Raw genomic sequence first — 27,278 nt, forward strand, 5'->3', positions numbered from 1 at the left:
CGCAGGCTCAGCAATTGTGGCTTACGGGCCTAGTTGCTCCGCGGCATGTGGGATCTTCCCAGACCAGGGCTCGAACCCGTGTCCCCTGCATTGGCAGGCAGATTCTCAATCACTGCGCCACCAGGGAAGCCCCTGGCAGGCCAATTCTTAACCACTGCACCACCAGGGAAGTCCCCCAAGACATTTCAAAGGGGAAAGAATAATCATTTCAACAAATGATGCTGGGACATTTGGATATCCATATGCAAAAAAAAATGTAATTGGACTTCTACCTCATACCATATACAAAAATTAACTCAAATTGAACCTAAATATAAGAGCTAAAGTATAAAATTCAAAAGAAAACAGAGGTAGGTCTTTGTGATGTTAGACAATGGTTTCTTAGATATGACACCAAAAGCACAAGCAACAAAGGAAAAAATAGATAAATTAGACTTCATCAAAAGGATTACATGAGGGGCTTCCCTGGTGGCGCAGTGGTTTAGAATACGCCTGCCAACTCAGGGGACGTGGGTTCAAGCCCTGGTCCTGGAAGATCCTGCATGCCACAGAGCAACTAAGCCCGTGCGCCACAACTACTGAGCCTGCGCTCTAGAGCCCACAAGCCACAACTACTGAAGCCTGCGTGCCTAGAGCCCGTGCTCCGCAACAAGAGAAGCCACCGCAATGAGAAGCCCACGCACTGCAATGAGGAGTAGCCCCCGCTCACCGCAACTAGAGAAAGCCTGCGCACAGCAACGAAGACCCAGCACAGCCAAAAATAAATAAAATAAATTAAAAAAAAAAAGATTACATGAATTCTATATGTTCTATTTTTAGTTTTTTTAATACACACTTATTTCCAGCTGATTCTGTATCTCTGGTTGGCATCTCTTTTTTTTTCTTTCTTTTTTAAATATTTATTTATTTAGGCTGTGCCTGGTCTTAGTCGCGGCATGCGGGATCTTCGTTGCGACATGCGGACTCTTAGTTGCGGCATGCATGTGGGAACTAGCTCCCTGACCAGAGATCGAACCCAGGCCCCCTGCATTGGGAGTGTGGAGTCTTACCCACTGGACCACCAGGGAAGTCCCTGGTTGGCATCTCTTAATGCTGAATTTTACCTTCTCTATACCATATAGTACAATGCCTTTCATATACAGTAGGGTCTATTTAAATATTTGTGACTAACGATTTTAGCTAAAGAAATGCTTTTAATTATTTTTATTTTCTGCCTACTAATGTTCAGATCATCTTAGAAAAGTAATTTTTGGTAACAGCTTTATTGAGATATAATTCACATACCATACAATTACCATTTAAAGTATACAATTCAGTGGTTTTTAGTATATTCAGAGAATTGTGCAGCTATCACCACATTCAATTTTAGGACATTTTCCTCACCACAAAAAGAAGCCCTGTACCCTTTAGCAGTTACTTTGTCTCTGTAGAGCTGCTTATTCTGGACATTTATGTGAGTCAAATCTTCTAATATGAGGTCTTTTGTGACTGGCTTCTTTCACTTAGCATAATGTTTTCAAGATCCATCCATGTTTTAGCATGCATACATATTTAGCATGAAAAATGTACTGCTGGCGCAGTACATTAAATGCTGAATAGTGTGTTGTATGGATATACCACATTTTGTTTATCCATTCCTCCGTTGATTAACAGTTGGCTCTTGTGAATAGTGCTGCTGTGAACTTATGTACAAGTTTTTGTTTGAATACCTTTTTCAGTTTGGTTATATACCTAGGAGTTGAATTGCTGGGTCATAGGGTAACTCTGTGTTTAACCTTTTGAAGAATTGCCTGATTCCTTTTCCATTGGCAGTGTGTAAGTGTAAGAGTTCCAGTTTATCTACATCATCTTTACCCACACTTGTTGTCTGTTATTTTGATGATAGCCCATCCTAGTAGATGAGAAGTGGCATATCATCATGATTTTGATTTGCATTTCCCTGATGGCTAATAATATTGAGCATCTTTAATGTGCTGGTTGACCATTTGTATATGTTCTTTGGGAAAATGTCTATTCAAGTCCTTTGGCCATTTTTATATAGGATTATTTGTCCCTTGCCAGATAAATGATTTGCAAATATTTTCTCCCATCTGTGGATTGTCTTTATATTCTTTTGGTGGTATCCTTTGCAGCACAAAAGTTTTAAATTTTGATGAAGTCAAATTTACGTATCCTTTTTTTGCTTGTACTCTTGTTGTCGTATCTCAGAAACCATTGCTTTATCTAAGGTAGCTCTAGCTTCTAATTTAGGTCTTTGGTTTGTTTTAAGTTTTGGATATGGAGAAAAGTAACTTTTTTTGGTATTCTTTTCCATTATGGTTTATTACAGGACATTGAATATAGTTCCCTGTGCTGTACAATAGGTCCTTGTTGTTTATCCATTCTATATGTAACAGTTTGCATCTGCTAATCCCAAACTCCCAATCCACCCCCCTCCCCCCAGCCCCCCTCAGCAACGACAAGTCTGCTCTCTGTGAGTTTGTTTCTGTTTCGTAGATAAGTTCATTTGTGTCATTATTTTAGATTCCACATGTAAGTGATATCATATGGTATTTGTCTTTCTCTTTCTGACTTACTTCACTTAGTGTGATAATCTCTAGGTCCATGTAGCTGCAAATGGCATTATTTCACTCTTTTTATGGCTGAGTAATATTCCATTGTATACATATATACCACATCTTCTTTATCCATTCATCTGTCGATGGACATTTAGGTTATTTCCATGTCTCGGCTCTTGTAAATAGTGCTGCATGAACATAGGGCTGCATGTATCTGAGAAAAGTGACATTTGAAAATAGAGATCTTACAAAATTATTTGCTTTCCTATTTTTAAAATACCTTTAAATTTTATGGAGTTATAATTCAGTGATATTCCTTCATTGACATATTACTAGAAATGGATGTTTGGCTGAGCTTAAACAGTAACATCTCATAAAAAGAGAATGTTGACTAATATTACTTAATAATACAGTTATAAGGATAAACGTTAATTCTTTAGTTGTATATAAAAGTTACCCAGAGTCATTGGTACTCTGTTCTTAATGTGTTGATTTTGGCCTTAGCAAATGTTTCTTATAGGATGTTCTTAAACTAAAGTAGTAATTATTAACTTAGTAAAAGTTCTATTAAGTGGTGGATCTTTCTTCATTGATATTCATTACTAGCTCCTTAATGATATCTAAATATTTCAATTAATAATTCCTGGCAAAGGTGGAACCATAACACAGTTTCAGAAATTCTGATTGTCTGAATCCTAATGATTTAGATGGTGTAACTCAATCATTAGCTCCTGAGTGTGTATTGCTAGTTTGATCACAATTGCATATTTTATTGTGGTTGAATACACATAAAATTTACCATCTTAACTGTTTTTTAGTACATGCTTCTATAGCAGTAAGTACAGATGACCCTAAACGCGAGGGTTAGGGGTGCCAACTCTCCATGCAGTTGAAAATCTGAGTATAACTTACAGTTGGTCCTCTACATCTGTGGTTTCTCCCATATCCACAGATCTGCATTCGAGGATCCAACCAACCTCATTTCATGTAGTATTGTAGTATATACTATTGAAAAAAATCCCAGATAAAAGCAGATCTATGCAGTTCAAATCCTCATTGTTCAGTGGTCAACTGTATATTCACGTTGTTGTGCAGCAAGTCTTCAGAACTCTTTTCATCTTGCAAAACAGAAACTCTATACCCGTTAAACAACAACTCCATTCCTCCCTCCCTCTGGCCCCTGGCAACTGCCATTCTACTTTGTCTCTCTGAATTTGACTATTCTGGATACCTCATATAAGTACAATAGAATCATATAGTATTTATCTTTTTGTGATGGGCTTATTTCACTTAATATATGTCCTCAAGATTCATTCATGTTGTAAGATGTCAGAATTTTCTTCCTTTTTAAGGCTAAGTAATATTTCATTGTATGTGTATACCACATTTTGTTTTTCCATGCATCCATTGATAGACATTTGAGTTGTTTCCACCTTTTGGCTATTGTGAATAATGCTGCTATGACCATAGGTGTACCAGTATATCTGTTTGAGTTCCTGCTTTCAGTTCTTTTGGATATATACCCAGAAATGGAATTGTTGTATCGTATGGTAATTGTATTTTTATGATCATGATTGCATTTTGAATTTACTATGATTAAATGTATTTTGTTGTCTGAGAGATTAACCAATTTTAATACTATTTCAGATGTTCAAACTGGTTATATACTTTGATAAAAACAAGAATATTTTTTAGAGACTAGATTTTGGGTTGAGCATCTCATGAGAAGTTTTGGGTTTCAAATAGAGCTTCAGTTTACCGTAGCATGTTTCCTTTGCTTAAAAACCAGTTTGCAAATAGAAAGAGTATTGTGCTCATGGGTCTAAAGGTACATGAACAATGTAGAGTGTTTAGACCTTTGTAGAGATTAAAATGCTATTGAAAATGTTTTCTTAAGAAAAATTTAATTATTTGGAATTGTTCATAAATACATTTCAGTGTGGTATTCCCAGTAATATTTGCTTACAAGATTATTTCAGCAGTTTAGCTAAAATACTAGGTACTTATACTTTAAAACTTGCTATTCAAAATTCTTTTGAGTTGACAACTTTCAGTGCTAAAACTTGATTATTTTAGTAGTTTGGGGTGGAAATCTTGCTAAAATAGAATACTAATAACCTTGATGACTGAAGTTTATTAATTAAAAACTCAATAGTGAATGATGTCCTCACATTCTTTTAAGGTGTATAGTAAAGCTGTATGATCCAGTGTTGAAATCCTATTTGATGTTTTGGGTTCTTGTCTGCTTTCCTCTCTTTTTTCACCAGTAGCCATTTTTTGTTGCTGGCCGTGAGCCTGCCTTAACAGCCTCACTTCCCGGGCTAATTTGTTATGTGTAAACTAGTATGGTTTGGAAACTAATTAGCCGAGCTTGATGAGTAAAATGGAATAACTGTATTTGTGAGTGAAAATTTGGTCATTTTGCATGACAAGATCACCAAAGACTTTATTATATGAATTGGTTACTCAGACTTTATTACATACTTCCTGGTTTTAAACTATTCTCCCAGTAGGTGATTTCTTATTTCGTGAGGACTTATGTCTCACTATTACATCTAGAATTCTACTCTTCAGTCCCTCTCCCCTTTTATTCTGGTAGAAGATACAGAATAATAGTTACCCTTACCAAATTATATATGGCTTAGAAAGTATAAATTGCTTTTTTTGCCCCCTCATCCACATATTTTATAAGCAGGGTTAACATGTCTGATAGGTGGTCTGAACCTAGCACCTTAGCTAGTTCCAAACTCTATTGTTAGCTGCTTCACGGAAGCAGTGAACTGGTGTGAGCCGCAGCTGTTGTAAAACACAGGGAAAGGTGGTTGTGAGTGTTTTGGTTCCATTATATTTTTCACCCCTAGAAAGTTGTACAATATTATAAATATGTCTCATCAAGAATTTTGAAAAGTAGAATATGAAGACCTTTCGTTTTATTATTCTCATTTTCTTCAATAGCATTTCAAAATTTTTTAAAACATTTATATATTTTTATGTCATTTAGATATGAGAAAATTTTATTCATTATTTTATATGTAGTTGTTTAAGCAGATTCATTTTCAGATATTGTTGCTGGAAGGCCTAAGTATGGCAGCCGGAGTAATGTGGCACAGAATCATAATTTGCCTGTTATACATATGTAAGCTTAGCAGATTCAGCTACTAAATCATCTTCCCTCTTTGTACCTGCAGATTTAAAAACTGTCTGGATTTTAGTTACTTAAAGACTTTTAATTTTTGAAGTATATGAAGTACTTGCCCAATATTCCCCAACTTCTCAATGCCCTATTAGGTTATTGATCCTGTTTTTCTTTTGCCCAGTTATATCCTAAGGGAATCATATGTAAACAAAAGTGTTTTCTCATGTGGTGCACATGGGAAAAAAAAAAGTCTCTCGCCTCCTTTTTTGAGCTTTTAGGGGGGGATAATTGTCAGGATAATAGCTAAGTTACCCTGCCTTCCCTTAACTATTCCCTCCCCCCCTTCAAAAGAAAAAAAAAGAATTCAATTTATCTTTTGTTTGGTCACTTCAAATTTCAAGTCACATACACTTTTTTGGAACCTCTTCCTATGACAGACCTGACTTAGCCTATTAATAGTTCTGGGGCAATCATGACTACCCAGCAACATACGGACTTTCATCAGTGCCTCTTCTACCTGTTGTGTGCTGTTAGTTCATGGCATGAAAGCAGCTAACAAACTGCTCAGGGAAAGAAAGCAAGTGGGCACTTCAGATGGATGTGGCTGCTTTGGATATGAAGTGACAGTCTGTGTTTGGATATTGATGTAGCAGCAATGTGCAAATGTATAAAAAGTGACTAGAGGGATGCAGGCATGGAAATTCAAACCAGCATTTTCTTTCTGATTCAGACTCAGATTTACAGGGTTTTAGGAGTCTTCCTTGATAATCTGTTAATCAGATATTTAAATTTGAATCTGATTGTTTTACATCAGGGTTTTTGAGGCCTGTAGTTTGGTGCATTGCTTCACTTTAACATGGTTTTCCAGTTGGATTCACTTGTGTATTTGCCCCAAAACATACACACACACACTGTTAGTTTTCCTTTATTTATAATTTCTACGTATTGTGCAGTGGATATATATTATCACAGAAGATCCTGCCTATCTTACAGACTAATAGTCATTAAATGAGAATAACAGGAAAAATAATGCAGTCTTAAGATTTTTATGAAAGTGGTCACCCAGTGTATGGAATGATAAAAGGTTGGTAAAGTTACCTACATATCGGTCAAAAAAGTCTATTGATCTCTGATTCATTCACACACAGGTGTAGTATACTCTCCATTCCACTGAATACTGCTTTTTATTTCAAGGTAAGACTTAGTCCATAGTGAAATACTCTCTAAAAAAAAAGTTACTTTCAAACATGTTTACATGAAAATCTAATTTAATGATAATAGAAGTAAATTTTTAAAAGTGTAATCTTATTTCCTTTATACGGTGCTTGATTGAGTTAATTGAGGAACTTCTATTTGGTTTCACTTTTCTCAAAAGTTGCACGATTATTTTTTGCCTAGGAAGATGAGAACGTGCCCCCTGCTCCTGATCCTCCAAGTCAGCATTTACGTGGGCACGGAACAGGCTTTTGCTTTGATCCCAGGTAATTTTGCTCTTTCCTGTGTAGAATTGGGATTACCTGTGGCTCTCAACGTATGGTCCTTGAAAATTTGTTAGAAATGCATATGGTCCAGGGCCTTAACTCAGATCTTGTTGAACCCCAAATCCTTGCTGTAGGGCCCAGCAGTGTGCGTCTCAGCATGCCTCCAGGTGGTTCTGATGCGCGCCGTACCTTGAGGACCAGTGCTGTAAACACCTTTAGTTGTTAAACTGAATGAACACTGTTGGGAAGCTACAAGTTGTATGAATCTTTATAGTTTTACAAAAGGCATATTTTGTTAGTTAAAAATTGAAGAATTCTTGTCACTGAGCCTCATTTCACATAATGTGATTGTATTTTTTGGATTTTGATGAGAAAAAGATTTTCTTTGTCAATCTAATTGTAAAACTAAAATTAGAGGCTTTATAAATGGTTTACACAACTGTCAATAGCAAGCTTTTAGGAGCAGAAAAAGAGGTTCTTGGCGTAACTGAAGACTTTCAAGGTAAGTGTTAGTATGAATATCAGCTTAACTAGATAAATGTAACCTTGCTGTATCTGAAGACTACTGCTGTTAAAAATTTGTTTATTAGAAATACGTAATTCTTTCGTTTTATTTCCTCAAGCTTTGATGTTCAGAAGAAATGTCCACTCTGTGAATTAATGTTCCCTCCCAACTATGATCAGAGCAAATTTGAAGAACATGTTGAAAGTCACTGGAAGGTGTGCCCAATGTGCAGCGAGCAGTTCCCTCCTGACTATGACCAGCAGGGGTTTGAAAGGCATGTACAGACCCATTTTGATCAGAATGTTTTAAATTTTGACTAGTTAATTTTTATTAGGAGTTAATAATACAGTTTAGCAGTTGGAAAAAAAATCACCTCAGACCACTAAGGAGACCACAAGGTGTCACTTTCATGCACCCTCTACTGCACTTTTCTGACCAAGAGCTACTTTGAGTTTGGTGTTACTAGTGTCAGGGTCAGTCCTTGGCTTACCACTTATCAATAAATATAATTTTAACCTCTGTTAATCTTACCTGCTTAAGAAGTTCTTGTGTGTTTTGTATCTTTATTTATTCCCCATTTTGCAAAATTATATGAATGAAGGAAACGGATTATTTTAATGTTACCACACTGAAAAAATAGGTATGTATAGTGTGTTATTTAGCAGAATATTTACACATCTCTGTTGACCTTGTTGATTGAGCATGACTACTAAAAATTATGTAATACAAAGAATTTATCATAAGTCTTGCAGTTATTCTTTTGAATACAGAAACTTCATAATTTAGCCCATGAAATGTTTTTTTTTTTAACCCCCTTTAGAAAGGGAGCTGCATGTAGAATGAGATCACATGCTTCCAAGATAGCAAATATCCTTTTTATATTTGAAATCTTTGCTTTAGGAATTAATAGAAAGCATATTTTGCTAATTTTATGACTAAAAAATTTTAGAATACCTGAATGATTATTTTTAAGCCATCTTAAAGTTGTATTTCTATCTGATGGGGAAATGGAACAAGATATGTCAGCGTAATTGTTTCAATATTAAATGATCTACTAAACAGTGATGGTTGTGGCATAAAATCACAGAAAATGTATGTCTTTTTTCACATTTTCCTGATAAGAGTATAACTTTGAAAAAATGTTCTCAGTAAGTGATTAAATATGTAATGCATAAACCCAAATCAAACTATCGTGTTCGTTATGACTCTGCTGTATATAGTGTATTCATTAACATTAAAGTAGACACATTTTTAGAAGTGTGTAATTTCATTGTCAGATTTATTTGTGATTTTCATTAAGTCTAGCATCTTGAATGTCTTTTTGGTCTGGGTCATTAAAATTTTCTGAACTACAGTCCTTTCCTCTTTTAGAATATGAATGTTAAGGATTTAAAGTACTGACTTTTTGATTTTTCTCTTTTTGTGGTTATATCAAAATATTTAAGCTTGTCTTAAGCAAACTAGCTATCTAAGATGTTAACTTAATATTCAGTGTAGTGGCATTTCGGGGTACTATATGTGAACCGCATATACAACATCTCACTTGCATTTGTTTCTAGGAGAAGAATTCATGTATCATCATTGGAATCCTTTAAAAGGTTTGAGCCTAGGGCAAAACAGTATTGGCCAGTCAGATATCAGGACATGGCAGACCTGGGATGCAACAGTAATGAAGACTCCATGTTTTAAGCTTCTGGATAGGTTATAGGCTAAGCAGAATATATCCAGGTAAAATAGTTCAATGATATGAACATTTTTGTTGCATCAGTTAATAATTATGGACCATGCTAACCTAAAAGTAAAGTATCCTTTGAATATTACAGTGCTACTACCAGTGAAATGAAATTGTTCATCATACTGACCTAGGCAAAACATTGATGAAATCTACATGTGTCTGTCTGTCAGCTGAATTCTGCAACCCCCCCCCCCCAACCGCCCAAAAAAGGCAGCCTTAGAACAAGGTACTGAATGGATATATTCGTTTCTGTGGCAAACTTGATACTGGTCTTTATAATGGATGCTAATGAAAATAAAGAGCCATGTTTATTTTGGGTCAGAGGCAGTTTATTTTAAATGTGATTTCATTTACATTTATAAGCAGCTTTTCTTGACAGCAATTTTGTTTCACTAAGTTGCCTTCAGTTCTAAAACAAACCTCTGTTGCTTTCAAACTTAATGTGCTCTGTCCTGAACAAAACATATGAAAATATAATTTAAAGCACAGTTTTCACAGACACAGTACAATACATTCACTATACACGGTATAACAAAATATTCCCATCCTTACCTGTTTAGTAATACTGTCACAATGAATAAGTAAATAGAAACTGGCAATTTTTATAGTTGAAAGAAATTGAACATGCACAATGACTATTTTATGACTGTTTAGCTGTTGAACTACTGATCCAGCCTACAGTTTCTTGCACTAGAAGGAGCGAAGCTAAATAATAACTGCTGGCCTAAAAAAAATTTTGGTCAATTCTACGTAGATATGAAATAGCCAAGTAGGGCCTTCTTATGCACCAACTAGTGGCTTCTCATGTCTGTATCACCCTTTAAAACATAAAGGATAACACTGTATATTCAGGACCAAGACTACTCTTCAGAGATCTGAGGACATTTTTAGCGGGCAGTGTCTTTATAAATATCTTTTAAATCCCTCATTATGAGGGATTCACAATTTAAGAGTGTATTAATAGAAGCTTACCCATCTGGCTAACAGAATTGTCTTCCTTTCAAAACGTCTGAAAAATTGAGGGGGAACACCTGCTTTCCATCTGTAAGACTTTCAACAAATGGAAACACGGGAAGAAAGTTATTTTACAAGCATTTCGAGTTTGATTTTCATCAGTTTTGTGGGCAGTTAGCCATCTCAAAGCAATTTTTATTGCATAATTAGGCAATTGGTAAACTCATGTTTAAGGAATAGCACTTGGGAGAAATGAACACTCAAGGCATGATGGTACTGTTGGTAAGAAAAACTTTAGGAATGGTCCAGACGTAGGTTATGCTCTAATGGGTCACGCATTAGTCACTCTTTGACCACCTGCTGCAAGAAGCACTTAACTGTCAATAAGGCTCAATTTCATATTTCAGCAAAATGTCTTACAAAGCTAAACAGACATTTCCAGTGGGAACACAGACATCTACAATGTGATGGAAAAAGTGCCTTTAAAAAAAAGTCTAAAAACAATGAGCATGAGGAGGCGACAGGGGTCTTAACAAAATGTTCCTCTTTGAAACGTGCTTGGAATTTTAATTCTTATTTGCAACCCACAGGTTTGTTAGGGCAGTGGTTGCAAGAATTGGCAACACATAAAACATTAAATCTGTTGGCAATAGAGAACTACAAAGTGCTTTAAAACTTCACCTAAAGATGAAGGTAGAACTAAATTTCACACACACAAAATTTGCACTTAAGTATTTCAAAGTGTTTCCTAACAGATTCCAGGGGAAAGTATTTCACTAAACTGGTATCTTGGTCCACAGATATCAATAGGCATAAATTGAATCCCTTGCACCTAGCAGGCACTCAAATGAATGTGTGTTAATGAGTGAACTGAATAGACTTTTTGTACAAAAATGCCATTTGTAACACTAAAATGATTGCTAAGTCAGATGGCAAGATTTTCAGCTTTTTAAAGGTCAAAAGGATTTGCAAGATAATATAAAACACAGAAAGCACACCTTTTATGTATGTTATTTAAATATGAAAATATTTTTAGCATATTATGTTAAACATTCTTTCTTATTTATATTTCCGTTACCTAAAGTCTTTCTAGTCACAGGTACTAACTAACTCCATTATGTAAGGCATGGTAACCAGTTTGACAGTGAAGGTATTATTTTGGTTTTGAACACAATGAGTTGATGTGTTGAAAAACTTCAACCAATCACATTATAATCTTGGGGGAAAAACCCTCAGTGCCAGCCCCTCCTCCCCCACAACTGACATCACTGCAACACAGCTAAACAATACGCAACATGCCCTCAATTTCTGTCTTGTTTTGGGGGAAATGTGCTGAAAAACCTAGAGCTTTTTTTGTTTAGCACCTTATATCAAAGTAATGAAAATGGGTATGATGATTACATGTGCAAATGTACAAAATCATTAACTCTACAAAGATACATCATTCCAAAATTACAGAAAAAATTTAAAGCATGCATTTATTCTTTAAAGGGTTGCTGAATGCTTCCCCTGAAAAAAGGTGGCTGTTTTCAAAATCAGCAACTGCTGGTGAGGATTTCTTGGCACAGTTACGACCAGCATGTTACTGCTGCATCTTCCTGATAATGTCGGCCGACACCGGGGGATGGAAATTGATTGTGTGGTGCCGCAGGCCCTGAGCTGTTTTGTAACTCTTACCACAACGACACTTGAATGGTTTGCGGACACGAATCTGTGTTCTGTGGCCATTCTTAGCATGGTACTTTATGCCATTCACATTCTGTGGAGAGGACAAAAATACCACCTATTAGACGGAGTCACACAGTGTCAGATGGGGGGGGAAACCTCAGTGCGGGTCTGACTGCAACCGGACAGCTCCTGGATGGCAGCTGTATACAGAACAGGCTTTTTCGCGAACTCGCAGTCGTGTGTTAATCGTGGGCGGTGCAGACTGGGTCATGCACACAGCTCAGCCAAGGCAATTTCAAATACACCTCAGTTACTCTGAAAGTACTGACTTTCGACTTTTACATAAAATACGTATTTAAGACCCAGACTGTATAAAGAGGCACAGCTCCCTCTGAATCTTGTTTCCACTCTGAAGAATGTTAATGATGAACAATTACATACAAATATCCTCAAGATGGCACTGAAAAAATCTAAAGAAAGAAAACATAGGTTAGGGTAATGAAGTTCAAGACGTGTATAAATTCTTCATTTGGAAACTCAGCTTATGCCTTGCTCCCAGCCAATCATGATAATCCCTACCTTACGTAGGGATTTTTTGTCCATTTTCTACTCTGCATTAAGCCAGTATCTCTGCCCACATCCTGCCCCAGCACGGTTGTGTGTGTTAAATAAGCACCTATGGGCAGACAAGGCCCTACTTTTATTTATGTACTATTCCAAACATACAGTGAACTTTAAAAATGTTAGGTTATTAAAGTCTCAGCAACAGAAAAGTTCCAAACTTCAAATTGGCCTACAAATCCTAAATGATAACATGAAATACCAAAATGCTTTCTGGATTTCTATTAATTGGTTTTGCTAGCTCACTTGCATATTCTATTTAAGACGTCATGCCTAGAATCACTCTACAGATTCAACCAAGTTAGTTTTGCTTATCCCAATTACATGGTGAGTAAGCAGGCTCAGGACATTGAGTAAACTGATGGGAGATTTAAGTAAGAATAAATGGCAGAAGTGATACTAGAGCACAGGTCTTAATTTCCAAGTCAGCTACTGTCAGATTGAGGAGTAAGGGAAAAGAGAAGATAGGAAGTTGTTGAGTACAGATCACCAGAAGAGTGGACTGTTTTCTAAAGTATTATCTGAATCTAGGCCCACTGAGGCCAGTCCTGTGCCCAACGAAAGGTGTCCGACATAGGTGTCTTCTACTTCATAGGATGCCCTTATCGAGTCCCAAAGAATAAGAACGAACTGCAGTTGTTTCATGAGCATCTAGCACAGTGCCTGGCACATAGTAGATGCTCCACTAGTATCTGTGAATGAATGAATTTGTTAGAACATGCCTCATTCTGGCAGAAATTGAGAGTTGCCATGAAACAAAATATGTTCAGTGGTTATTACTATTTATATTTCCCTATTGGAGATTCACAGTGCACATTAATACTTTTCAAAAGTCCTATGGAAGAGAATCCTCTTGACTTTGTTGAACCCAGGGGTGACAAATAGCAACCAGTTGTCTATGCTTTGAGTCTGAAGGCTGTCCAGTGAGTTGAACCACAAGGACAGACACGACTTCTTCCCTGAACGTCCAGCTGTTGGCCTTCTGCGCCTTCAGCCCTTGTCATTCCTGCATTAATCCCTGAATGCAGGGTGAGGAAACACTTCACTGGTCTTCTAGAGGCATGTTGGGGAGTAGGAGATTGCTGCGGTGGGATGTGGGGAGGGCAGTGACGGTGCAGAATCCAACCCATTAAGAGAGATGGGTAGATACGCCCTGCCAGCCCCTTGCTGCTCCAGCCATCCCACCAGGGGCCCAGGCACATGGGTAAAGAAGCCAACCTGTGTATCTAGCCCCAGCTGGTACCCTACTGCGGTGGCATGAGAGACCCAGGTGAGAGCCACCTAGCTGGAGCCAGGCAACAAAGATAAGCATTGTTTTAAGCTATGGGAGGGAGGGAGACAGGGAGGGAATAACTGTTTTATGATCATTAGAAAAAGACTGTCAACTTTCTAATAGTAACACTATGGTGGGAAGTCTCCTGACTCACAAATGCTTAATAATTTGCACCTGCCTGCTTAATAATATCCCATTTATTAGCTCAATAGATATTCACGGAGTACCTCATAGGGTTCCTTCCTGTGGATGAAGGGTTACTAAAACATTTCATGTCCTCGCTTTCACAGGGAACTTGTTGCAAGACGGATCATTATAAATCCAGCTACCCCTGTGCCCCAGTGCCACTCACACCTTGTCAGAAAAGAGAGGAAACCAAAAATAATAAACATTTGAACAACAAACAAAAAGGCATATAGCAACTCCAACAGGACCAGGTCTTAGATATTCCATCCAGGCCCGAGTTTTTGTTTTTTTGTTTTTAAATAACTAATTAGGTGAGGGAAGGTTTGAAACCAGAAATTGCCAAAGCTACCAGAAGCCACTCCAACATGAAACCAGATCTGGAGTTCAGCAGGGGAAGGACACGCCCAGGGTTGAGGTGATTCCAACAGGTTCCGTGGTCAGTTCCCAGCTGGAATGTCAACACTGTGTTGTGCGTGGCTGTGGCACTGACACACATGTCAGCTTTATTACTCTGGAAAAATTAAGCCAGTTGCACATGTGGAAACACATCGCATTTCCAGGGTTGGCCAAAGAGCCTACAATAAACTACCTTACCATCTCTTTCTCTTTGTTGCTGTGATTTTAAAATGTCCACAAGTGTCATGGGACACCTTATCACAAATGTTAGTACAAGCTCTAATCAGATGTAAGATTTCCCCTATCTGTTCATTCACAGATAGCAATGGGAACTTCACTTTCTAAGACTTGAGGAGCTTAAAAAGCTTCACTGAAACTCCTAATTGCAGAGATCCTGAAATGAGTTTGGTCTTTCAAAAATATTAACAAAAATAAATAATGTCAGGCAACTTGAAAATGAAATGCTTATTAAATCCTCTGGTCTCTGAAAGGGGGAAAGGGAATTAAGCTCCAATAGGGCAAGGAAGGTCACTACAGTGAGAACTTTTCGTCATGCTGAGAACTTGATAACTACTGTCTTATTCAGTACTCAGGTTTTAAATAAAACTGACATACAGGACTTTCCTGGTGGGACAGTGGTTAAGAATCCCCCTGCCAATGCAGGGGACACGGGTTCGAGCCCTGGTCCGGGAAGATCCCACATGCCGCAGAGCAACTAAGCCCGTGCGCCACAACTACTGAGCCTGCACTCTAGAGCCTGCGAGCCACAACTACTGAGTCCACGTGCCACAACTACTGAAGCCTGCGCACGTAGAGCCCATGCTCCGCAACAAGAGAAGCCACCGCAATGAGAAGCCCGCACACCACAATGAAGAGTAGCCCCCGCTCACTGCAACTAGAGAAAGGCTGCATGCAGCAACGAAGACCCAACGCAGCCAAAAATAAATAAATAAATAGATTAATTAATTAATTAAAAAAAGAAAGAAAATGAGAGGTCCTGAAGGAGAGCGGAGGGGAAGGGGGGCATTCTAGGCAGAAGAATTAACACGGGAAACAACTCGGAGACCTAGCTGTACGGCTGGGCCCTGCTCCCTTGCCCTACTCTGTATGAAGTCTGGAGAGTTAGATGCTCATCTTCTCCCAGTTCTGCAAATGCCAATGAAATGGTGAGAAGAGCTGATCCTCAGTCAGTGCCCAAGAGACTCATGGGTGAGAGACTCCCTGCCGACGGGGGCAGGGAATGAGACACATGTGAAGTCAGCCCTGGGAATGGACAAGATGGCAGCAGTTGTGGATTCTGCCCGACTCCACAGCACACCAAGCTCATTACGCCCTCCACTCACCAACACCCACTCCAACAATCACGCAGTAAATAAGATGAAATAATTATACCAGAGAACACCTGGTACACCCTGCGGCCAGTAACTTCCCAGCAGAAAGAGTTAGACTAAAACTTTAGGGAATATGACCACACTCATCTCAAGCACTTGGTTAGGAGAAGCAGTTATGCATTTGTTCCTGTCTCATGCACCATTACGTGGCACTCTGGCCCAGAAAAGGAAACTCACACTTCCGTCATGGAAATCAGGACCACTAATTGCCACCCATGTCATTCGCCAGTTAGTGGTACTGAAGCAGGCAGCCTCCGCAGCCCAAGGTTCATGCAATCTTCTTTTGGCCTCAGATGGAGAAACAACACTCCGCAAAGGCCCCACCAACCTAGACGCAGACAAACTGCAGGAGAGGAAATTGCTGGATACTCGAGAAAAATAGAAGCCAAAGGATAATGACAAGAAAATAAAAATGATCAGGGGAAAAGGATGTAAAAAAGGAATGAAAGAGAGGTGGGAAAGAGAGAAGGCCTCATCATAAAGGGTGTAGCTTATACCCCCCCACCAGCTTTTTGGGGTTTTTTTGGTCAGCTGTAGTCTGGGTCATTACTTTGCTCCCTCTTTTAACATCGCTGATGTGCAAGACATCCTTTAGACAGTGTTTGGACCCTTGAGAGAAGGCAGCAAGACGGCAGAGCACAGAGGACCAGCTCTCGTGAAGCATGGAGAGAAGGCGCATCTGGAGGCAGGCAGGGTACAAGGACAGCACCGCTGTCCAGCTTTCTCCACTTTGAAAGAAAGAAAGAAGGGAAAAATCTCTTTCTGCAAGCAGAGCTATCCTCCGGACAAACTAGCTTGTCGAACAATCCCCTGGGCTCCTGAGATAACAACTTTGCTGCTTTCTCACCCCTGCGCCCACTTCCACGCCACCTTGATACAGAGGAATGTACACGTGCACCTGGGACACCAGACAGCGCGTCAGGACACCCTGATGGGACTTCACATCTCCATCCTGGGGTTTTCATTGTAGTTTAAACAAAGCGCATCTGTGCTTCCCATGATAAAAATTTAACAGTATATAGACTAGGTGAAATCTTGGGCCACTTACCTGTGATACATTTGGGTTTCATGCTTTTATATCAGAAGCAGGTATAAAAAGTATCGAAATAGATTTTTTTAGTGTTCAGAGACATACTGAAGAAGGAGCGATACGGGAAGTGCTTATGCTGCCACACATTTTTCAAGCCTTTCTTTAAAAACAGTCAATCTGCTGGGGAAAGTAGCATCTCATTAAATGCACCAGGCATGTTTTTGATTTTTACATTTCTATCTCAGAGTTGGATTTTAAAGAGCTGCTAACACCTCATGGGAAAGTTTGCAAATTTGTTTTTCCACATGCCCTCTGGACCCACATTTGAGTGCTGTGGGTGTTCTCACTGTTCTGTCCCTTTGAGTCTTCTTAGTAGAGAATTTAGCGCCCCCAGCTGCCCTGACACCCAGAGGCAGGCCCGAGAGACACAGGCTCTGCGCCGCCTACAGAGAGTTCATCGAAGCTAAAGTGGGCAGGTTTGGTGAGAAAAAATACCAAAGCCCCTTTTCTCCTGAACTCCTTTCAAGCAAGGGCTTCCTCAGCTGGAAGTAAATACCCTACAGCGTTTCCCAAAAGGGCTCTGTGAACCGTCTGCGGGCTTTTAAGACTTCAAAGTGGTCTTCTGTGAACCACCTGCAGAGCCAACCACTGCGGAAGGTGTTCGGCAAATAAACAGGTGACACATTTGATATTCTGACCGATCTGACATGAATCTGAAGAGTATCAAAGACATGATTCTCCCACCAAAAAACTCTCTTTGGACGTACCGCTCCCACACAGGTCAGTGAAGGGGAAAACACACCCAACGGCCAGAAACCAGGGACAGCACTGACCCGAGGGCAGCCCGGGCCCAGGCCTGGGTTTCCGAGGGGACCACACACCCAAGCAGCGCAGAAGAGGGAAGCACCTCTCCTCAGACTCTGCTGACACGGGACTTACCGTTCTCCATCCAGTTATGCCGAGCGAGGTGGTACTTCTCTTACCTTGTATCTCTTCTTACATCCAGGAACCGGGCAGGCAAAAGGCTTCTCCTCCCCTCCGTTCATGCACATGGAGCTGAGGATGGCCTCGGAGCTGATGGCGCTCTCCGTGGTCCAGGACTCGTCGCTGTCCGACTCCTCGTAGTCCACCTCCTCCTCGTCGTACTCACTACCTGTGGGGCCAGAGGAGAAGCGCAAGGGCTGTTGGGAGCGTGCCCACAGGCTCCCTCCGCACGGCGGGCGCGCCTACTGCCCCGGGAGAGGGCATCCAGGCACCCAGGGGCTGCAAGTGCATCTAGTCTCCGGGACAGTCCTGGGGGGAGCGTATCTGCCTTCCCACCGCAGGGACCAGGGAGAGGGCTTCCCAGCGACTCATGGCGAGGAATTAGCTCTGCAAGAACTTGGACTCAATATTCTGCGGCCAAGGTGATTGACTGCAAAGGTGCTGGGAAGGCTAAAACCAAAAATAACCAACTACGACAGACACACCCCTGCCCCGACACACACACACACACACGATATGCCTGACATTACAATGGACAGAATTCTGTCCCCTTAGTTTTATGCTTTATTGGCATGGTAAATACAAAAATCTGTAGGAGGGGGTTACATTTTACACTTACTAGGTATTTACACTTAGGTGGGAATGAATTTCAGATCTTTTTCTTTATAAGCTGAGCTGGGAAGACCATGAAGAAATTTAGAACTAAAAGGGTGTGGTTACCCCAAGCTAGGGAGCAGGGGGACAGAAATGCCCAGCGCTCTGAGGGCACAATGTCATCATCATCATCAGAATGCAGGTCCAGCTCGAGGAAGACCAAACGATTCCCTACCGCACCTGTCCTCAGGGAATGGCACCTGCCTTTCAGCTACACAAAACCCTCCCTGGGAGGGAGGGCTGAGCCATCGCAGCAGACAGCTCAGACAGACGAGGGGATTCCCTTGCATCCTGGTTAAGAGCTCCGCTCAGAACTGAATTAAAAATCTGCTCTGCTGACTTCTGCCCAGGACGGCAGGGATGGAGAACCACTTCAACAAGCAGCCCCTCTTTGCTCTTTTTTTAACGAGGTCCACAGCCGTTTATTTGGAGCTTTTGCACAATATAACCCTGAAGGACATAATTCTACAGATCATAAACAGTGTAAAATAATATGTTGACAAGTCCTAATGCATTTACAAGCCCCATGGAATAAACAGGAATTACGGCACAACATCAATAAGAATTATATGGTAGCAATGACAGCTGTGAACTTCATCCCCCAGGTGGGAGGCTACGTTGCCCCCGGGGCCCGGCTGGGTGCTCCCTGGCCTCCCCCGGCTACATCAATTATCTCAGCACCAGATATTGGCACTTTCATTGGGTTTGCTTTTAATAGGCATTAATAAGATTGTTTGAAGAGCCAGTTGAGCCAGGAACAAGGACGCCAGCATCTGAGGCGAACACTTAAAAGGACCCAGGCAGGAAGGAAGGGACGTCAAGGTGAACGAGTGCCTCGTATAGTTCAGGCACGCTGGCTGCATCAGCTCATTTAATCCTCTGGTGACCCTGTGAGGTGGGGTGTCACTTTCGGACACGTGGGGAGATGAGCCCTGCGAGCCTCAAGAGCTGACGCGTTCTCAATTAGCTAGTGAGGGGGTCACCTTTTCCCACGTTGCCTCCCGGCCTCCAGTGCCGGCAGCGCTCTGGGGGTGGGGTGTGTCCCTCTCAACCTCCACGTCGCTGGGCCTCCACCATCTCCCGCTCAGGATTCAAAGCAGCCTGCTTTGAAGCCTGTTTAGAAACTCAGGCGGTACGGAAAAAACAATTTGACAAAAATGAGGCTCTGGAATTCAGTGTGGGTTTCAGTAAGCCCCGCTGCGCTTGGCTGGAGCCCCCAGAGACAAGAGACCCAGCTGGGAAGTGCTCGTAGGACACAGCACGGGGGTACTGCTCTGCCGCATCCCTGAGTCGGTCCATGAGCAAATCTCGAAACCTGTTTCTAAGGGCACTGTTTAGGACGTTCTACTCTTAAACAAATGCCACATGCTGGTGTCCTTTAAATTGCTTGTTAGAAAACTATAAATACTATTTCGCAAAGCTCTTCCACCAGGACTTGAGAACATGAGAATGACTAATTTACCCATCTAATTGAGCTAATTTGTTAACCTGAATACCAAGAATCGCACAACATTTACAACTGGGGGCAGGGTGAAAGCCTCAGGCCAACCGAGGGCTTAATGAAGCCCAGCAGAAGATAAAACTTCAAAACTCTTTGGGATCAAAAGGGGCCAGGCCTGGGGGGCTAATGCTGAGGACACACTCGCCTGGAAGCCATGCCGCATCTGGTCCCAAGTGGGGCAGGTAGGAGGAGCACATGATCTACTGCCCGCGACAGGAAGCCCTTGCGAGAGAAAGCCAGCACGGCGACAACAGGCTCACAAAATGGGGCCACACACACACACATCCTCGTCATCGGCACACCACAAGGTCCTTTGGGTGCTTTGTGAAACTGTCTCCCCTGGATGGGGATCGAGAAGGATCTGTTTCTACTTAGTTCTGTCCTATAACAAAGCCGAGCAAGGCCCAACCCTGGGTTCATGCCTTGGCTAGACATTGTCAGCTGAGTGACCAACCTACTTGGCCTCTACTTTCTCTTCTGTGAAATGGGGGGAAAAATCTCTTCCTTACAGTTTAATTTAAGGATTAGAATTAATGTCTATAAAGCACCTGGCACAGGAGGACCTGCACATAGTAAGTGCTCAAAAAAACAGAAGACAGTATAATACCAGTTTTGTAATAATACTATTTATAACATTACATGTAAAATAATACTATTTTTAGAAAGGCCTGTTGCGAAACCAAACAAAAAATAAGGTAATTCTGATAGGTTTGGGCATCTCCACCAGAAAAAATACAAGAGGGATTCCATAACAAGAGAGGCGCTGTGCTGGCTGGGGACTGTTCGTGCAGATGCATCTACAGGGGCCAAGCTGGGAGCCCAGGCTGGGAGCCCGTGTGAGCCCTGGTGCTGCCACCGACAAACTGTGTGACCCCAGGCAAGTGACGTTACCTCTCTGAGTTTTAGAGTCCTCATCTGTAAAATGGGCTGATAATACTACTACCTCTTAAGGTTGTTGTGAGGGGCAATTGAGTTCCTGTTTTTAAAAGTATTTAGAACAATGATACACGGTAAGCATTAAAGAAGCATTTGGTAAATAAATAGGCAAAAGGTCACGTGAGCAGTTTATTTCATCCACCGTTCCCTCGCTTTCTCTTGAGGGTACTCACTTTTTAAAAACAGGAGTGGGGGGCGTCTACTGTTGCTTGTGTTCCTGTACCCCAAGTGCTACCCTGTCATCAAACAGGAGAAATGTCGCCGGCTGTGAGGCGGGCCCTGCAGCCAGAGGGCATCCTGCAGGTACGGGGGTTGCTATCGTCCCAGAAAGCCACACGAGCTCAGACGCTGGCATCCACTTGGTGCTCATGTCTGGAAAACTTGCCAGCAGGGCCTGCAGTGTCCTGAAGAAAACATCCGAGGCCCCGACACCTACTGCTCTTAGTCTCGTTTCACACATCTTTGAACCCTAGGAAATGCTAACCTGAAATGAGTTATGGCTTTAGTTCAGAAACATGTGGGCCAACCCTCTCTGCTTTGTTTTATTCATGTCCTCATGCCTTTCGAAGGAGAAAAGTCAACCCCAACCTGGTTCATTTTCAATCTCTGCTTCACCTGCCATCTCAAAACTAACTTCTGAACCAAGGGATCTGCAGCGCTTGCCAGCCCTCTGCTAGAGAATTCCGCCCCCTGCCCCCCATTTAGGGAAAGCAGGATGGACCAAGGCTGACTCTCCCAGCAGGGGTCTCCCAGCTTTTTGATCCTCTCCTACATCCCGGTCAATAAGAAACTGTGGGCACTGCCCCCCCCGAGGGGGAGCGTGTGTGAATATACTGATTATAAATGACATGCATGTACTAACATATCACTATATAAAACAGATATGCAAATGAAAGGATGAGGATGAAATAGTTTAATAAACTATTTTATATATATTAATATGAGAAGTATTTTCCTTAGTAAGTGTAAAGATTTCACATCTCCTTCCTCCACCTCATAGATTGTCTTGTGCACCCACTTTGGAGCCCACTGCCCTGCAGGTCAGCTGGAGGGGTCAAACGGGCCCCATCACAGCCAGCTTTGAGGCTATCAGATACGATGAGCCTTTGGATTGTTCCAGGGGAGAGGTATGGGGTGTTAAGGAATGGATACGCTCATTCATTCACCCTGATCCTGAGTTAATGGGTGACCTCTGAGGCCCCGTGTGAGCCCCAGCCTGTCAGCCCATCAGAGCGGGTGCTGGGCTCCAGCCACCAGACAGAGGGAGGACGCGGAATCAATTCAAGCTTCTAGTTCTGAGCGCCCATCACCCAGAATCCACAAAATGTTAATTGCCACATCAGTTTCTGAAGAAAAAAATTATAAAAAGTATTTCCTCTGTGTAAAAGAGGAAAAAGACCCCCAAACACCCTACCTGTAGCTGTAAGTAACTGGGGCAGGGAGGCGGGAGGAAAGCATGGGAGTCACAAGAAGAATTTATCCCCCTGGGGCCCAGAACAGGTGTCTGGGGACAGGCTGGCAGGTGTCCTCCCAGCAAGCAGGGTTGGGGAACATTGAGTCGGTGAGTCAGAATTTTGCAACTAGAAGGAGAGGTGCTCAGTAGTCTATCCGGGCGGGCTCCCTTTCTCCAGGGCTACTGGCTGGGGATTCTAGCAGGGAAAGACGACGCTGTGGTGAGTACCGGTTCATCTTCATCTCGCCCCTCTTCTCTCCACCTCCCACCCTTCCCTTCCTGCAAGTCGACCCTAAGCCCTGGCAACTGAAAGGGACAAGCGCTCAAACACGAAACAGAAAACTTGCTGTAGGCCAACGCCTCCTCCCCACACTGACCGTCTTGAAGAGTCCAGAGGAGAGCATTCTCACAACTAAAGAGAAAGCCTGAAGGCCTTAATTAAGAACAGCAGATGAAAACCCCATGGACGTGGCTTCTTTAGAGCGACGGTGGCGGGTTCTGTGGCTTCTACAAGTGCCACCCTTTCCTCTGGGTTGTGGCACCTGGGGAGGCTGTCAGCACAGGGACACAAACTGTAAAGACATTGTCCTTGTATTTTAAAACAAAGATTGACTGATGGGGTCAGATTTCTAATTTGGATGAACTTGTTCTCTTAGAAGAGAGAATACCTTCAAAGATCTGCATCTCAAGGACACGAAGGACAGAGGGCTGGGATGCTGGATGAACTGCCAGGGGGGATTTACAATGGGGATTCAGCCAAGCAATTATTTTGTTAGGATGGTTACTGTTTTTGCTGATGCTCTGGTTACAAAGTCCCATAGCTTTGAGGTTCTGCCCAACCTTAGTTCTCCCGTAAGCCCTGTTATTTTTACTGCACTAATGGGCACAATATGAAGATTTGAGGAATGCACAAAGGCATGATAGCCAAAATGCCTGGTTTTTTTTTTATCTGGCCTCCTTTTGCTTTAAATCATTTGCTACTTAAATTCTGGCACTTAATTCTCCATCTAACCTGACCTGTGCCTACTTGGATTTTTTTTTTTTTCTGGCTGCGTTGGGTCTTTGTTGCTGCACGCGAGCTTTCTCTAGTTGTGGTGCGCGGGCTTCTCATTGCAGTGGCTTCTCTTGTTGTGGAGCACAGGCTCAGTAGTTGTGGCTCGCGGGCTCTAGAGCACAGGCTCAGTAGCTGTGGCGCACGGGCTTGGTTGCTCCACGGCATGTGGGATGTTCCCAGACCAGGGCTCGAACCCGTGTTCCCTGCATTGGCAGGCGGATTCTTAACCACTGCGCCACCAGGGAAGTCCCAACTTGCATTTTTTTAAAAAATAAAAATTGTAGCTGCCTAAGAGCGAGCAAATTTTGCTTTACACATGCATTTCTGGAAGCAGAAGGGATTGGGAGATCCCTCTGCCATTTAGGTGGTGGTGGTGGTGGGGTGGCTCCTGTGAGCCTGGCATGGGGAGAGGTGTTCTCCATGGAACCTGAGGTTCAGGAGGTGAGGAACGTGCCCAAGGTCATCCAGCTAGATACAGGCAGACTGGACTGGTACTTGGGCCTTCAGTTTCAAAGTTTGTGCTTCTTTGATTTATTTTCAAAAGGAATATCCCTGATCGAGGGAGATAAAGATTTGACACACAGAGCAAAGCCCTGGAGGTGCTGGGGAGGAGGGAGTCCCAGCCACATGTGGGGCGGGTGTGTGAGCGTGTGGGAAGCACAGGGCTAGCCTCGTACAGTCAGGGTGGACCCTGCCCTCCTGGATGGCGGCCGTCCAGTGTTCCAAAGAAAAGCTTCATGAGTTGATTTTTTTCAGGCTCTTCTTAGTCTTAGTCACTAAGCAATTTAAAAATGACTTTCACCAAGGTTAGAGTTTCTACAAGAAAATGTCACTTCACCTTGCAGGGTCACAGGTAGGAATTGGCAGGCACTAATTTTTCTCAGGTTGAATTTTCCACTGTCATCCTCCACGGCTGCACAGTCCCCATCGTGGGGGCCTGAGGCAGGCAGGACAGTGGCTAAGGGAAGTGCCTTTGGGTGGGCCCAAGAGCTCAGGCCAGCATTTCAGTGTGGGAAATGAGCAAACCTAGTAGGTAGGATTTCATAGGGCAGGACTATGAAAGGTTCTACAGGACTGCCGAAAGATTCCTCCCGGTTGTCAGCCAAGGAAGTAAAAATCAGAGCTGGTTTCATGAATCACATGAAAAGACAAGGGGGTCCAGAGTCCGTGTACACACGTACATCCACATCCACCCACCTGGATGAGCCCACTTCATGGCCCAGGAGCCAGCTGAGTGTCTCCATCAAGCTCACCCTCACTTGCCACAAGGGCCATTTCAAACCTTGTTCAGCCCCTCCAGCCTCTACCCACCGCCTCTGTCCTCTGCTCACCTCTTTACTCTGTGAAGATGGCCCTGACCTATTTTAGTGCCTATAGGGTTCTCGTTCTTTGTATTCATAAACAAAGTGACACACAGATGGATAAAAATAAGTCAACCTTTTCCAGAAACCCAATATGCCACATTTTTCTTTCTACACAGATCATTAATATTCATGCAAAAGTGATAACTGCAGTGACAGCAAATTCAAACTCTCCTGGGGTGTCAAACTCTGGCAAGGACATTAGCAAAGAGCTGCCTTTCTGCCTTACGGACTTATCACTATAAATTAGCTTTAATTGGTACTGACCCACTTTATACGAGCTGAAGCAACAACAATCTAAATGAACTGGCAATGTGTGATTACAACGGAAGACACACTATTGCCTCCGGGGACCATCACCAAGTCTCAAAACTTCTTGACCTCCTAGCTCTTGGCCTTTGCTCATTCCTAGAATGTCATCCTCCCCTGTCCCCTCCATAACTGTAGAACTGGTCCTGGTTCTCCAAGTCAGAAGTAATGCCTCCCTCACAGGACTGAACACTTTCTAATGTATTAGGAGGCTCTTGGTCATTACCTTTGGTAATGACCACAGTGCCCAGGGCAGTGCTTGTACTTAAGGAGCCAACAGACATGTGTTTGTTGAATGAATGAATGAGGGAATACACTTCACAGACTCTAGTGGTAGAAAGGGAGCCAAGATTACACAGTCTCCACTCTTGGCCTCCTACGGTCTTAAACAAAGAAAAGTAAATTAGATGATCTCAGTTGCCTGCTTAAAACCCTCCAAGGGCTTCCCACAGCAAGGAGTAGCCCCAGGCCCTGTGGTGACCTTACTCCATATCGCAGTTGCTTGGATCTTTACTATCTGGAGGACTTTTTTTTTTTTTTTTAATAAGAAAACTTAACAACTACTTGTGCAGTTGACCCTTGAACAACATGGGTTTGAACTTCATGGGTCCACTTATATGCAGACTTTTTTTCAATAGTACATAGTACTACACGATCCTTGGCTAGTTGAATCCATGGATATGGAGGAACTGTGGACATGAAGAGCCAACTAAATTATACTCAGATTTTTGACTGCGTGGAGGGTTAGCGCCTCTAACACCGTCCCCGCGCACACACACACGAGTTTTCAACAGTCAGTTGTATTTGGTTTAGTGCTAAATTTTTACACCTATAAACCTATCTAACAAACATTTCTAAATATTCAGATGCTATTAAATAAATAAAAACATTATCTAAAAATAGACTGCACTTACACATTTAAGGGTTGGTTACAAACTTAGATTCTACACATTTCAACAAAATGATGACAATTTACCATTTAAGTAGATAAGCTTAATATCTTAAAAACAGACAAATCATACAAATGATCACAGTGACCACAAAACATACATTTAACCTATTACACAAGTTGGCCTTACAGATTTATTTCTTCATTATTTCCATCCTTAGGTTTGGCCTTCTTGGGGTACAAGAATCTGATGACTAAAAGAAACGGGAGCTGATGTCGGCCAGTGGAAGATAAGGGTTCCAAGTTATTGACCAACTGACCCTCGGCGAGGACCATCAGGGCAAGATGATGCAAGAGTGAGTCTGCATTTCCTGGGCTGGATGCCTAGGTCTTCTTTACTCAAGGTTTGCTTGTTCCACAATAGGATTTTTAAAGCCCCTGTCTTTCTTGCCACTTGACGTCTTCAGTATAATTCCCAGGTTGGAGAACTCACCTCCCAGGGGACCAGGGATTCCCTGCCGGCCACGCGGCTCCTTCCCCCATCTGGCAAGCCACTCCCACTCAGGACCTCTTCCCACTTGTTTGGGACCAGGGTGTTAGCTGGTCTTTCCTACTCTTGCCCCAGTTGCGACTTTTCCTGCAACTATAAGGCTTACTCACAATTCCCTGCCAATCTGCTAACGGAGGTGGGGAAAAAGAACACCTATATTTTATAGACAGACATCTACTTCAACACAACCCCTACCTATGCCGACGCTCCCAGTTTTGCTGTAGCAAAATTTACAGAAATATAAATGCACACTATTATTTTCACTGTCCTTGTATTATAGCTACTTTTGGGCATACTTTATATTAATTTCCCCATGTTAAGTATCATTTTGGACTCATTGATTTTCACCGATTCAATTAATTAATTAATTACTATTAACGGTAATTAATAGTATGATTAATTAATCTTACTAACTTGGCCCACAGAAGCCCCCTTTGGCCATGCCTCCCAGCACGTGGGATCCTAGTTCCCTGACCAGGGATCGAACCCGTGTCCCCTGCAGTGGAAGCGTTGAGTTTTAACCACTGGATCGCCAGGGAAGTCCCTCCATTATCATTTTTTAATGAAAAATTTCTTCTCTTTAATCAAAGCCATCATTGTACACAGTAAAAAAGATAGATCTATGGGGCTATAATGAAAAGAGGAGCCCTCTG

The 27,278-nt window shown here is 42.1% G+C and overlaps 2 protein-coding genes across 11 annotated transcripts in view; one reads left to right on the top strand and one right to left on the bottom strand.

Annotated features, from left to right (window-relative positions):
- The window catches only part of TAX1BP1 (Tax1 binding protein 1), a 92,361-nt gene extending 82,630 nt beyond the window's left edge, over positions 1-9,731 (top strand). For 3 of the 6 annotated variants that reach the window (XM_082471794.1, XM_082471795.1, XM_082471791.1), the window contains 3 exons: positions 7,093-7,175; positions 7,799-7,954; positions 9,240-9,731. In XM_082471794.1, the coding sequence (XP_082327920.1) occupies positions 7,093-7,175; positions 7,799-7,954; positions 9,240-9,369 (369 nt within the window). In that variant the 3' untranslated portion in view covers positions 9,370-9,731. Of the gene's footprint in view, positions 1-7,092; positions 7,176-7,798; positions 8,942-9,239 lie in introns of those variants that run through there. The other 3 variants (XM_082471792.1, XM_082471793.1, XM_082471796.1) reach the window with 3 other exon arrangements.
- The window catches only part of JAZF1 (JAZF zinc finger 1), a 344,518-nt gene continuing 326,823 nt past the window's right edge, over positions 9,584-27,278 (bottom strand). For 3 of the 5 annotated variants that reach the window (XM_082472113.1, XM_082472110.1, XM_082472114.1), the window contains 2 exons: positions 17,918-18,087; positions 10,995-12,128 (listed from right to left, as the gene is read on the bottom strand). In XM_082472113.1, the coding sequence (XP_082328239.1) occupies positions 11,952-12,128; positions 17,918-18,087 (347 nt within the window). In that variant the 3' untranslated portion in view covers positions 10,995-11,951. Of the gene's footprint in view, positions 10,466-10,994; positions 12,129-17,917; positions 18,088-27,278 lie in introns of those variants that run through there. The other 2 variants (XM_082472112.1, XM_082472111.1) reach the window with 2 other exon arrangements.

Source organism: Balaenoptera physalus, assembly GCF_965194825.1.
Source record: "Balaenoptera physalus genome assembly, chromosome: 8".
Lineage (NCBI taxonomy): Eukaryota > Metazoa > Chordata > Mammalia > Artiodactyla > Balaenopteridae > Balaenoptera > Balaenoptera physalus.